Source organism: Symsagittifera roscoffensis, chromosome 9 (assembly GCF_963678635.1).
Source record: "Symsagittifera roscoffensis chromosome 9, txSymRosc1.1, whole genome shotgun sequence".
In the NCBI taxonomy this organism is placed as follows: Eukaryota; Metazoa; Xenacoelomorpha; order Acoela; family Convolutidae; genus Symsagittifera; species Symsagittifera roscoffensis.
In genome coordinates this window covers 48,594,724-48,608,463 of record NC_087070.1, presented here as the reverse complement: position 1 = coordinate 48,608,463, position 13,740 = coordinate 48,594,724, and the positions used below count along the sequence as shown (strand labels likewise).

General features: G+C 37.1%; 2 protein-coding genes across 3 annotated transcripts in view; both read left to right on the top strand.

The window, feature by feature from the left end:
* The window catches only part of LOC134853994 (pre-mRNA 3'-end-processing factor FIP1-like), a 39,338-nt gene extending 28,165 nt beyond the window's left edge, over nucleotides 1-11,173 (top strand). The window contains exons 2-10 of one of the 2 annotated variants that reach the window (XM_063870046.1): nucleotides 2,539-2,573; nucleotides 2,646-3,067; nucleotides 3,192-3,301; nucleotides 3,370-3,418; nucleotides 3,483-3,669; nucleotides 4,001-4,192; nucleotides 4,529-4,630; nucleotides 9,884-9,907; nucleotides 10,657-11,173. In XM_063870046.1, coding sequence (XP_063726116.1) covers nucleotides 2,548-2,573; nucleotides 2,646-3,067; nucleotides 3,192-3,301; nucleotides 3,370-3,418; nucleotides 3,483-3,669; nucleotides 4,001-4,192; nucleotides 4,529-4,630; nucleotides 9,884-9,907; nucleotides 10,657-10,906 — 1,362 coding nt within the window. In that variant the 5' untranslated portion in view covers nucleotides 2,539-2,547 and the 3' untranslated portion in view covers nucleotides 10,907-11,173. The remainder of the gene's footprint in view (nucleotides 1-2,538; nucleotides 2,574-2,645; nucleotides 3,068-3,191; nucleotides 3,302-3,369; nucleotides 3,419-3,482; nucleotides 3,670-4,000; nucleotides 4,193-4,528; nucleotides 4,631-9,883; nucleotides 9,908-10,656) is intronic. The other variant, XM_063870047.1, reaches the window with a different exon arrangement.
* A 92-nt stretch (nucleotides 11,174-11,265) lies between these two features.
* LOC134853993 (alpha-aminoadipic semialdehyde dehydrogenase-like) lies at nucleotides 11,266-13,571 on the top strand. Its single transcript, XM_063870045.1, has one exon. The coding sequence runs from the start codon at nucleotides 11,310-11,312 to the stop codon at nucleotides 12,945-12,947; it is 1,638 nt and encodes a 545-aa protein (XP_063726115.1). The 5' UTR covers nucleotides 11,266-11,309; the 3' UTR covers nucleotides 12,948-13,571.
* Nucleotides 13,572-13,740: the final 169 nt, after the last annotated feature.

The window sequence follows — 13,740 nt, the reverse complement described above, 5'->3', positions numbered from 1 at the left end:
TGTTCGATGACACTGTATCTATTTTGCGAGCATTGCGAGATTCAATGAGGACATTGACCGGACTGTCCGGGGAGTATGTGACATTCGACCAGAATGGACAAAAAGCAATCTCTGCAGTTTAAGAATTTTTAGCAGCGAACCTTCCGAGTTAGTGATTTTGAAGGATTAACGACGTTATTCGGATGATTAGTAGAACGGTGAAGGTCAAGATATTCTGGTATTTTGAAATTTTAAATTTTGAAGTGATGACGTAACATTTCTGAGAAGCGTCAGAAACGGCCATTTTGGCAGAAGAGCTAAAAAGCAACAGAACAACATTAGTTGCGATTGCGAGAACAACGGAAATTGTGATTAAGAAACGACAACGAATCACGGAGTTAACAGAGAACGTTCCGAGTTGCAACTATTGTGTCGCTACAATAGTTGCAAGGCCGTTGCGAACAACGGTGAAGGGTGGAAGACGGCCTTCCGGGTTACGGAGAAATCAAGTTTAACGTGCTTGATTCAGTGCATTCAAGAATCCGGAAGGGTTTCGGGACTGAAACTTTTATCCTTTTATATGAACTTTTAGCTTCCTTGTCATGTCCTGAATTGAATTTAAATAACAACTGGATTCATTTTGATAAGGATGAGAAGCTAGGAGTTGGGGGAAAGGGTTGATCCATCTTCGATGGAGATGATGATTTTTATCTACTGAACAAAAACAATAATAATTCAATAAATAGTAATAGCCCTGTTTTTAGGAGTGACCTCGTGGTCTGGGGATACTGAGACCCAGCCATGAGCTCACTATTTCTGCATGTAGTTAAGTTAATTTGAGTGTTTTAACCGAAGCCGAAAGCAGTAACGTTTTTTGTCGACCCGATGTTAGAAAAGACCACCGAAAGTACTGGCTTGGTAGAGACGGTGAAAAGCATATAAAGCTCTGTTTAGACGTTAGCCAGTCGTCTTAGGACTTAGTTTTATTTTCCGTCGATATGTATCTTCCGGGCGAATGTTACAGACTGGAACTCATTGCCTGAAAGAATAATATTGAGCGAGAACGTCAACATATTCAAAGCAAGACTTGACAAACTATGGGCGTCCGAAATGTACGACGCATCGTTTTTGGAATGACGAAATGGACGTCGACGAAAGAGCTGGTTGATAGAGGCCGAAGCCTATAGACCAGAACTGAACTTTGTGCCAGTCGGTCATATTTGGAAGTTTGACCTTGAGAGAGGCAAAAAACACTTAATTTTGGGTCGAAATTTAATTTTTCAAAAATTCGAATGGAGCCTGTCATGCACGATTTTCTCGCGATAACTGAAAGTCAAAAAAGAGAAGTCAGAACAATCGAGTGACAATCGCGGGAAAGTTGCAAGATAAATCAGTAGGAAATTCTAGAGTAGAGCTGTCCCATTCGAAACAGAAAGAAGCGTATTCCCACGAACTGGATTATTGTGACTTGACTGGAGTATTATTCTAAACTGGACTAGAGTGAACCTTCGGTGGAAAGGTGGACAACTTGAGTGTCCCAATGGTTCACGAGAAACTATAGTCTAGAGTACAAACTTGTTCTTGTTGTTAAAACTGACAAACATTAAACTCATTTTAGTTACATTATTTAATTCTCGAGTTGATTACCGACTTGATTACTCCCAATTCTTGAGCGTGCTACAATGTGAGTACTAATTTAAATTTCTAGAGTGTGTTTTATAATTTTTATGTTGAGGTAAGGCGAGTTTTATGTTGATCCATCTGAAATGGATCAAAGTTCCACTGTCTAATAAAAAAAAAGTAACGTAACGGATTGTTCCAACCCGGTTTTTAACGGCGTTCATGTATTTTGGGTATCTAGAGACCTAAGTATGAGGAAGTTCTTAATTCTAGAGTGGGGGGATATTTTAGTAGTAGCCTTTAAGCTGTAACGGGTCGTAGTCTCATGTCACAAACGAACCGAATTGGCTCCGACTGATTTGAGGTAGAAAAACACAAGAGATAGTGTCCCTGACTCTTGTGCCAATAGTTATAGGGCCTATTTTTCTTAAGCCTCATGTGTGACTGCAGTAGACGAATGTTACACTTGTGAACTTGACAAGTCAGGTGGCTCATTCTGGCTGTATAAATTCTACATCGCAATGTCAATGACATCTTTGAGTGGAACATTTGTGTAGAGGTTTTTCACATCCAACGAAATGAAAAACATCCAAGTAACAAGCTTAAAACAATCTCCGGATAGTTTTTGTGTGAGAAGCGGCTTCCAAGAGTGTGTAATGACAGTCCAAATTGGGGCTTCATATTGCCTTACAGGTGTACGTCGCTATCAATTTTATTTTAGTCAGACTTGCGAAGCTCCAAGCAAATCGCTACGCTCTGTCCAAAAGAAAAGTTGTTACCGAAAATGCGTAAACGGCTGAGTGACACTCTGAAAAGGTTTCGATTTCATACTGCAATCAATCTTATAAGTGCCTATTTTGAGATCACATGAAAAAAGTTGATCAATTAGTTCTTCCCTTTCTAGGAACAATGATCATAATCAATATTATTATTTTTAAGAAAAGTTGAATGGCAGAAGAGCTGAATGTTGCGGCGTAAGTACTTCAGATGTTTTTGATTTTTTGATAATATTAAGTTCCAATTCAAGTCAGTTGTGATACATTTAGTATAACGCAGTCGGCTGCAGCTACGGCACTTCAGCAACCAAATGGAGAACTTGAAACTGCAGCTCAGCAGGAAAGGGCTGGAACACCAGTCGAGGACGAACCATCTCAAACTGATAATGCGTTGGATGATGATGAAGACGACAGTGACGATGAGAATGTGAATGTTGTTATTAAAAGTAATGCTGCTACTGCTCCTCCCATGGTTATCGCTGCGCAACAAGTTGGAGCTGTATCTACAAACAATACGGGAAGCGGTGGAACAGTATTCAAAGGAGGAGTTGGCCAACTTACTGGCATTGGAACAAGAGCCGTTCAGCAGAAAACAGCAGGCGTAGAACTGGATTCAATCCCAACCGTTAATGGCGTCTTGTTAACGGAGATGGACCTGGAAGCCCTAGAAGATAAACCATGGAGACTTCCAGGTTAGATTATAGCCGATAATTTTTGCAAGAGGTTAAAATTTCAATTACTGTGTAACTTAATTATTTAACCTTTTTCCGCTTCAAATCATTATTCCAACTCGGTATTTTCGATTGAAATTCTCAGGTGCGGACTTATCCGACTATTTCAATTACGGCTTCAACGAAGACACTTGGCTGCAGTATTGTGATCGCCAACGGAGGATGAGAGCAGATGCAGCAACGAGAGGAGCCGCAGTCAGTATAACCTACAAAGTTCTCAAATGTCACTTAATTCGTGTTGTTTTTACTGCTGTTCTGCCTAGGTGAATAACAAGCTAATTCCAATAACAGGAGAATACAAAGCCCCCCAGAGTATGAATCGTTATTTAAAATCAAAGCAGTAGTTTCCTCTATTTGATTTTATGTTAATTTTCAGTGATTCAAACAATATCCAGAAGTGACAATTTCTCTGAAGAGCAGAAGAACTTTTTGGGACTTGCTGGAAATGCCACGTCAGCGGTAACTGTGAGCGAAGCACCAACTAGTGGCAATGCAATCACCACTCTCGGTACAGCTAACAACACCATCTCGATTGGATCATTTCCAAAAATATCGAGTGATCCGTAAGTTATCGAGCAATTTAAGTGTTTCTGACACAGTCAATTCTTTCACCTGACAATATACAGATAACTTCTACAATTGTTCAAAAAGGTTTGTCAATTATTCAGAAGATTACAAATAAGCTGGAGCTTTATGGATAGATCGATGACAAGGCCTGGTATCAATTTTAATTATTTATTAACCAACAACTGGATCCATTGGCATGCACAGGAATTTTTGACAGGGAAAGCAGATTCGAAAAATTTAATCGATTTTTCCCTAAAATTAGCCTTTTTGGTTTTTGAGAGGATTAGACGGACCCTATTTTGCATAATGGTGGTTAAAATATTTTAGAGGGGGAATGCTTCCGCCTCCCTTCATTCCCGGAATGCCACCGATGCCCCCATTCGGACTACCTCCTTTTCCAGGGATGCCAGGGGGACCAGTTGGATTTCCAGGGATGCCTCCAGGTTTCCCTAACTTCCCGCCAGCGGCTGCAATTCCCAGTAAAGCTACTGTTGATTTGGACATAATGGAATTTAAAACGTAAGAAATAATTTAATAAAGGGCGATTGATGTCAGTGTATGTTCAGAGAGCTTCTTTGTATTAAATGTTTGAACTGTTGGGATCAAACAGCATTCCTTTGAAACTCCTATAAAACAAATGTTGTGAATGATTTTTGCGTTTTTCTTCCCAAATTAAATGAAGTAGAAAGGACTCTTGGATTCAAGACAAATGTTGTGAATGATTTTTGCGTTTTCTTCCCAAATTAAATGAAGTAGAAAGGACTCTTGGTGACATGTGACACGATAACATGCCAGACTCAATTACCTTCAAGTCAAACTGAATCATGAGGTTATGACCTGTTCTGCTTTATTTAGTGAGCCGCTCTCCTCGCCTCCAGACGGAAACAGTCAGGATGATGACATTCAAGTGACGAAAGAATACAGACGCAAAGATAGAGACAGAGAACACTCTCCAAGGTAAACACTATTTCATACATTTTATTGGTAGGCAGCTGGTATATATACAAGGGAGCCAAGAATGGGTACGCGTGTGAGATGTGTACGCACTTGATGAATGATATCTCCTGTTTTATTGAAGTATAACTTTTTTTCCGTGACAAGAGGCCCTTACGCGTACCTAGTATGGACCATGTACAGGTTTAACAGCCCTGAAAATGTATGATATTATTACACATTTGCCGTGAGCAACTTTTCTTACTTTTTTGTAATGTATCTATCTATTATCTATCTATCTATAATATATTTAAATGCGGGCTTCACTATCTAGCCATGTTAAAGTTTTTTCAACGTTTTGTTTTTGCATGTTCAGCGGAAGAATTTTTTCACATTTCAGCTATATCATATATTGCAATGCTTAACAAACTTTTTCGATTTTCTCGTTTGAATTTGCATTTATTTCGCCAAGTTTTAAATATTCGACCCTGTAGTTTTCAGGGGTTGCAAATCTTGCCTCCAAGTATAACTGCTCAAATCCTTCTAGTTTACGAGATTCGACGCTTTTAGTGAGTTCTTCAAAAAATAAGGTTTAAAAAAATTCCTAAAAATTTGAATTTCTCAAGCTTGCAGGGGAAGCTGTCATGGAACTTGCAGGGGTTGGAAATAGTGCCTCATGATATGTCTGCTTAAATCATTTAGAGATTTTTTCAACTAAGTCAGTGTCCATTACTGAGTCTTGCGTTCATTACTCTTTTCCAATCTTCGATTTGCCATGTTTTGAAATTTCCAACCTTGTAGTCAGGTACTGTCGAGACACTCTCATGGGTTGAAAATCTTGCCTCCAAAGGTGACCGCTCAAATGCTTTTGGTTTCCGAAATATCACGTTTTTCTTGTAGGTTCTTTTAGAAGTTTTCAAAACAATTGAAGTTTCTTCAAATCTATTTTTCACAACCCTATAGCTGGGTGCTGTCAAGGTAGTCTTAGGGGTTGCAACTCGTGCCTCCAGCTCTGACTGCTGAAATTTTTTGTTTTGTTTTCGTGGTATGGCGTTTTTCAAAATTTTCAAAAAAAAATGGACTTAAACAAAAACGTTTAAGAACTTGAAATTCTACACCATTTAGTTGGGTTGGGTGCTCTCAGGGTTGTTTCAGAGATGGCTGATCTTGCCTTCAAGTTTGATGTCTCATATCATCTTAGTTACAGAAACAGCACGCCGTTTTTTATGCTTTTGCAAAAAAAAATTCAAAAGTCAAGATCTAAAAAAACTCCAAAAAGTGTTAAATACTAAATGCTAGGGTGGGGTGATCCCAACGTACTCTCACGATGTTTATCTGGTCTTAAAAATATGACTGCTCAACGCCTTTTACATTCTTAGAAGTGACGTTTTTGCGAAAATGATTTTTTCAAACTTCGAATTTTTTGACCCTTTGGTGGGGTCATGTCAATCTACTACCTGCGGATGTAAATGTGGCCTCCCTTCCTTATGTTGTTGCTCAATTTAAGTTTTTGATCTTGACTTTATGATAATTCGAAAAAAAATTTTGAAGAATCAATTGAATAATAAAAATAATAAAAAAGAGTCTGATATTTTTTTCTGTTATACTTGCCTTCATTGACTCTTTTCCAACTGTCTGTTGGCTATATTCATACTAAGTCCATCTGATTTAGTAGATTCAGCGATGTGTATCCACCGATCTTACTACTCCTCTAATTGATAGTTGCTCTAATTTGTAGTATTTGATTGTTAATATATATTTTTTTGGTGTTTCTTGTCGATTAAGCAGTTTCGGCAATGTTTTAGCGGTTAGTCACCTCTTTTGTTGGTTCATAAAAACTTCTATAGAACTTACTACACCTCTTTTGTTGGTTCATAAAAACCAAGTTTGTCCAAGTTTATAAAAGTTGTTTTTATAAATTTTTATGAACCAAGTTTATAAAAGTTGTTTCATAACTAAACTTTTTTTAACATTAATTTTGTTTTAGGCTCAACGGGCGTAGAAAAAATTTTTACCGGCTTAGTTCCCGCTCAGAAAACAATACCCAGTGATTTTTAAGTATGCTCATGAACATCACCCGAGATAATTGTAATTCGTACGATCATTTCATACTTTGTTATTTTATATCTTTGCGATAGTCAAGGGTAGTGCAATCTGGCATTACTTTTTTCCCGTTAATAAAATTGTTCACAGGACTGGTCTGAAATATCCGGCCTAATTGAAATTTGCTTTGTTTGTTGGTTGTAGTTTTACCAGCTCAATTTGTTAAACTTTCGTTTTTTTTTCTTTTTTTTTGGCCTTATAGGTTTCGGCTTAATTTATATCGACTTAATGGCCTCTGATTGCGTCGTTGACCAATTTTTTTTTATGCATGTGTGTGCTCTGAGGGGACGGCAATTGAAATTTTGAAATTAATTTTGATTTTTTTCGACATGAAGGGCTTCTGCTCAGGTATTTTCAGATTTGTTACCATCTGGTAGTTTTAAATTCAATCAATTATCCGGTGCATCTGATGTAGAGCTAAGACAACTGCTTGGGACGGCAAATGCCGCCGAGACCTTTTTTTTGCAAACTATAGAGTTTTTGTGCTTTTTCGGACTATCGGCCGTCGGTTTATTTTTGTTGGTTTAGTTCACGTAGCCCGACTTATTTAAGAGTCAATGAACATTTTTACACTTTTATATAGATCGCGATGGTTTTTTTTCGTTTTTTAGTCCAGAAAAGTTGAAGACTTAATTTAATTTTTCGCTGTTTGACTTTGATTTCTTTTTAATTTCAGTTCATTTCTTTTGTAAAAAGGAAGGCAAACACCACTATCGGACAGCAAAAGCGTAAAGTCACAATAAACGTGATCGACTTCTAATTTCGAAAGTGGAATTTAATTTTCCGAATTCTGCGGTGGAAAAAAAGTTATATAAATAATCCAGTTTTCTCAAGTTGTGCTATTTTCATCTAAACAGTGCCAATCATAAATCGTTCTCAAAACTTTTAAGGCTGTCTTTTTTTGTTTTGAATTTCCCAAGTTTGTCCAAGTTTATAAAAGTTGTTTTTATAAATTTCATTAACGGATGATTTTTTGAAGGGTTCTTTTCAAATTTTTTTATTTTCAAATAGTCATTCATTTTTGAGCGAAGCCCAGCGTAGCCTCCATATTTGAGTAAGGTTTTGACTTATTTTTTTTCGAATTTTGAATAGTGTTTTGTTCAATCAAAATAGTTTCGGCTGTTGTTTTATTGTTTAATGATTTTTTTTAAATTTTAAAATATAATTCAGGTGTGTTGTGGTGTAAAAGTTTTGAAATTTAATCGCTCAAATTTTTCCACAGCTACAGTTCCTTATGGCGTTTTTTGTTTTCGGACTAATGGGCGAGTATCCACGTGTTGTCGGTTAAGTAGCTGCCTGATAAATGCTAAAAGCTTATTGAAGGCTGTTAAATGTAATTCTTGACTTTTTTCTGAAATTGAAATTTTTATGACATTTGATCTAACTTTTGTTTCTCGCAATAACGAGTTTTTTATTCAATTTTTTGGAGATTTTGTCATGCGGCTAAAATTTTGTCGGTTTTTATGGCGTGTCTAATTACAACTTTAAACTGAGCCTTGAAACTCTAAAACTGAGTCTTACCTTTAGTTTTTGGCTATTTCACAGATATTTGACTGAAACAAGCTTGAGAGCAAATGTCTTATAATCGTGAACTATAACTTTTTTTTACCGTACTCAACTTTCTGACATATCTGTAAGAACTTGAAATTGCTTCATTTCTGACCTTAACAACTTCCAGGTTACTTCCCACTTGAATTGGAGGTAACGAAGTTGCCTTTGCTCCCTAAAGTAGGGTTCGATTGCCGGCCGGTCATTGTTTTTTTTTCCAGTATAATTGAAACTGACTTCACCAGTTAATCGTCAACTATCCGGTTAATAGTCGACTTTCTGATCGATAAAGTCTTTTTTTTGGTCGTATGTTTGCGCTCATTATTTTAATAATCGCTCTATGCATCCTTATTAGTGTTTTTCCAATCAATTTATCGTTCATTTTTTTAAATGATTTTTTTTTGAATTTTCGACTTCGTCTATTTAAGTTTATTTTTTTCGGCTTAGTTTCCGCTTTGTTTTAACCATCCAACTAAATCGCTTATTTGAATTTTAATTTTTTTTCTACATTATATTTGCTTCTAGTGTACTGATTTAGCTCTGCTGTTATTTTGTAGATTTTTTAACCTTGACATCGTATATATTTCTTTTTTTTGTTGCTTTTTTTCTTAAATTAAAAAAAATTTTCTGCCCAAATAATTTTATCCTGTAATTAATTGTTTTAGTGACCTAGTTTCGAGTTTTTAATGGAAACATTTTTATGCTCGCCTCTGGATTGCAGAAATTGCTAAAGATAAAAGAATTTATTATTCAAATTTTTCATCACAAAATTTCATCGTCCTTTTCGTTTTTCGCTTTGATAGGTTTCGGCCTATATTATGTGGGCTTATCGGCCTTATATCGCGTTCTTCGGTGAGCGAAAAAAGTGTGTGTGTCTGTGCGTGTCTTTGTTTTGAGGGAGAGGAGGGGCCTAATAACTTTTTATTAGTCTCTTTCAGTTTTTTGGGCTAAGTCGGGCTATATTATGTCGACTTAGTTGTCTCATATTGTTTTTTTTTGACGGAAAAAAATCTTAAAACTTGTTCACGCTCAATTTTGATTTTTCGCGGTATGACTTGTGATTTTTTTAAATTTAATTCATTTCCTTTGTTAAAAGGTAGGAAAATTCCACTGTCGAGTGACAAAATTGTCAAGGTCACAAAAAACGTGATCGACCTCTAATTTCAAAATTGGAATTGAAATATCAGATTTCCTAGCGGAATTAAAGATTTACTTTTTGAACCAGTTTTATCAAAAAAGCACCCATCTTAACTTGTTCTTAAAATTCAAAAAGAGCCTCATGAGCATATATTTTTTGCCTGTTTTTAAAAAACAAGTCAGTTTTTTTTCTTTTTCCTCGCGTTCATTTCTCTTTTCCAACTGCCAGTGGTGTACGCAAGTGGTGCGAAGCTCAGCTTCGTCTCTGCGTATAATTTTTGTGTTTTATCCTAAGCTCTTGCTTTAAAAAGTTTTTTTTTGTTGAGCAGTTCAATACATATAAATGGCCGAAAATAGGTTTTACAAATTGTTTGAAAAATCTTCGAAAACTTAAAGCACCGTCACCATTGTTCCCAAAGTCTGTTGGCTTCGTTTTTAAAGAACTGAGCTCAACGTTAATTTAATTTTCAAAAGAGTTTTTGATAATAGGGTCACTCGCGGTGCATCAAAGAGGTATTATTGGATATAAAAGTGATGGTAATATAAAATTGTTTCCATAAGTATAATGCTTAACTAACTATATTGAAAACTGGTTATAACACATCTGGTATTCAAGTGAGGAAACTTGTTTAATTTTTCGGATTAAGTTAGCCCATTGCGTCCCTCAACCCCTCGAAGCGGTTTGTGAGGCGAAATATTACAAAAGATCTCAGAAGATATTCTTAGTTGCTGCAGGTAATCAGAATCGAAAACATGAATTATAAAAAATTTATGTTTTAGCCATTTCTTACGCTGGTTCCGCATTGGTGTAGAAAATATGATATACCGAAAAAATTCGACCAGAAAAACTTGACCGACATCCATTTTTAATATGCAGTATCGAAAAAATGAATAATTTGCTTCTGGAAATATTGTGTTAAATGATTGTTTTTGCAATCCTATTTTTCATTGCCTAACAAATTAATCTGAATTGACTAAGTTTAATTAATTAGACTCAGTAACTCTATATTATTGACTAAAGCTCTTTCAATCAAACAAGTTTTTCAAACAAAAATATGAAAAATTGAATAAAAATTAAGATAAATTCAGTTTGTGTTAATTGCTTGTGATTGAGGTTATCATGTCCGAGCTATAAAAACCACAAAGTGCTTGTAAATTAGCTTTTTAGGGAGTTGTTCTCCGTAATGAGTTGAACAGATTGTACAATCGTCCTTTTCTGCGTGGATAAATAGTTTTAGATGAAATATTTGATGAATTGACAGGGAAAGAGAGAGTAAAAAGCGACACCACAGAGACCGTGAGAGGAGCGAAGAGCGAAGTGGAACTAAACGAAGGGGTAGACACAACAGTGAGGAGGAAAACGGGACAGGTGGAGCAGCAGGGATCAATGATGAAAAGTCAGGTAGTTCACGCAGTTACAAGAGGTCAGCTAAGAAGCACAAGGACCATCATAGAGACAGAGATAGAGACAGAAGTCGATCGAGAGATCGGACACCGACTAACGACGAGTAGAAATCGTTGTCGGATCGAAGTATGAATAAAAAGCGCAGGTCGTCCCAAGTCAACGAAAGCAGAGGAGAGTTGCGACCCTAGAAATCCTAAGGCATGGCATTGTTTATGTCCTATGATCTGGTCTTTATAAACCGAATTGAATGATTTTATGATTATACAAGCTTATTGCGTTTATTGATTAAAGATCTCTTGTCGTTTGTTTTTGAGTTGTTTATACTTATGTTATTTTTGGTTTTTTCATCAAAAAATCAGCAATTACTCGAGAAATTTATGCCCTGATTCGGATAGGCTGAATTGAACATGCACCGAGCGTTTGTTTTTATTAAATACAATTTTTTTTTCGTTTTTTTTTTCAGATATTGTTTTGATTTTTGTGCAATATTTATTTTCACTTGACTCCAGTATGATCAGAGCTTCTTGTATTTGTTCCAAACTGGTCACGATTCCTATCAAAAATACCTTCAGCTACAATGGTTCTCGATTACTCTCCTCAAAATCTTCGGAACTTTTAGTTAACGATTCTAATTTCTCGTTCCTAAAGCAACTTGGTCTTTCTGAAATAAATCCTGGCCTATGTCACGAAACTGAGCAAAATGGCAATGGATCAGTTATTGATTCAGTGGATCCGACAACAGGACGAGTCATTGCCAGAGTTGCGCAGGCATCTGCAAACGATACGGAAACTGCGATCGCCAAAGCGTCGGAAGCATATCTAACATGGCGAGAAATTCCGGGACCTAAAAGGGGTGAAATTGTTCGGGAAATAGGAAATGCAGTGAGAGATAATTTGATACCACTTGGCAGTCTGGTTGCCCTAGAAATGGGCAAAATTTTGCCCGAAGGAATTGGCGAAGTGCAAGAATTTGTAGACATATGTGACTTTGCTGTGGGGCTTTCTAGAATGTTCGGAGGTCAAGTCTTTCCCTCGGAGCGACCTGGTCATGCTTTAATCGAACAATACAACCCACTAGGATTAGTGGGGGTTATCACTGCATTCAATTTTCCTGTTGCTCCTTTCGGATGGAATTCGTCGTTAGCTTTGGTATGTGGCAATTCCCTTTTATGGAAAGGTGCGCCTTCGACTCCTTTGTGTACTATCGCCGTGAATAGAATCATGCGAGAAGTTCTTAAAAAACACGATGTTAATCCAGCAGTTTGTAGTATTGCACAAGGAGGTCTAGACGTCGGGGAATCGATCGTGAACGACAACAGAGTGAAATTGGTTTCGTTCACGGGAAGTTGCGCAGCGGGAAGCAAAGTGGGCATCGCGGTCCAAAAACGATTCGGAAAGTCGCTTTTGGAACTGGGCGGCAACAACGCTATCATTGTTATGGAAGACGCAGACCTTGAAATGGCGGTACGAAGTACTCTTTTTTCGGCTGTCGGAACAACAGGTCAACGATGCACCACAACAAGACGCCTAATAGTTCACGAAAAAGTGTATGACCAAGTCTTGGAGAGGCTAACTAAAGCGTACAAGCAGGTTAAAATTGGAAATCCCCTGGAAACCGGAGTTTTGTGTGGACCCCTGCATAATAAGGCTGCTTTTGAGCTATTTTTGTTGACAATTGAGAATATTAAAAAGGCCGGCGGGAAGGTTGTTTGCGGCGGAACAAAAGCGGATGTTGGTTTTGATGGTAATTTTGTTGAACCGGCTATAGTTACCGGGTTGGACCATAACAATTCACTGGTTTTGACCGAAACGTTTGTGCCGATTTTGTATGTGATGAAATGTATGAGTTTTGAAGAAGCAGTGGCTTGGAATAACGAGGTCGATCAAGGGTTGTCTAGTAGTTTGTTCACGAAAGACCCAAATCGGATCTTTAGGTGGTTGGGACCCGCGGGTTCTGATTGCGGGTTGGCAAATGTGAATATACCCACCAGCGGGGCCGAAATCGGGGGAGCATTTGGCGGTGAAAAACACACGGGAGGTGGACGTGAGTCGGGAAGCGATGCTTGGAAGCAATACATGAGGCGCTCAACGTGCACTATTAATTACAGCAAAGAACTTCCATTAGCACAGGGGATCAAATTTGAATGAAACTGTTAACTGAATCAGAAACGTGGTTAATTTTCAAAATATTTCAAAACAAATGATTAGTACCCATCTTATCATTACGCAAGCGGAGCTTGTTTTATATTACGAGGCTACTTTTTTCAACTTTTTGTTGCACAGTTTCTTTGTACAGTTACTTTTTGCAATTTTAATTAACAAGAGCTATATATGCGGACTTAAAGCCCATATTTCGCTATCTGTATTTCAAGCATAAGTGGGTGGTAGCCAGTTAGCTGTTTTTTGGCGCTGTTAACATTTGCCTATGGAAACGGATGCGGGGCTTGAAAATTCGTGGTCTCCAAAGTCTTATTCAAGGAATCTATTTGATAATTTCGAGCTTTTTGTCCATTTTTTGCTTGTATATGACCGGTGCAGCTTCGCCTCTGTGTACTGTTTGGGATAAATTTAATGCTGGATGCAATTAGATGAAATGGTCGCGGTGCGATTTAGGTTGAACTGTTAGGATTTGTTCCCTTCAATTAAATGAAGATTTTAGCTTTAGTAGGGGCGAAATGTTCTGATAAATGTATACCGATTCTGATGGTGATTTCGAAAAAATATACTGAGAATGTATTTTGATTGTCTAAAACCAATTTAGGCTAATATGAACTCATTTTTGAATATAAAAGAATAGCTTATGATTCATCATGTTGAAGTGAACTAGTTAGTTCCTTGCTATCAATTATCTTGACCTATTTCAGATGTGTTTAGATTGCGGTTGAGATGTTTGAAAAACCGCGATGTTTTGAAGAGATTGGGATTTCAAATATTTGTCATG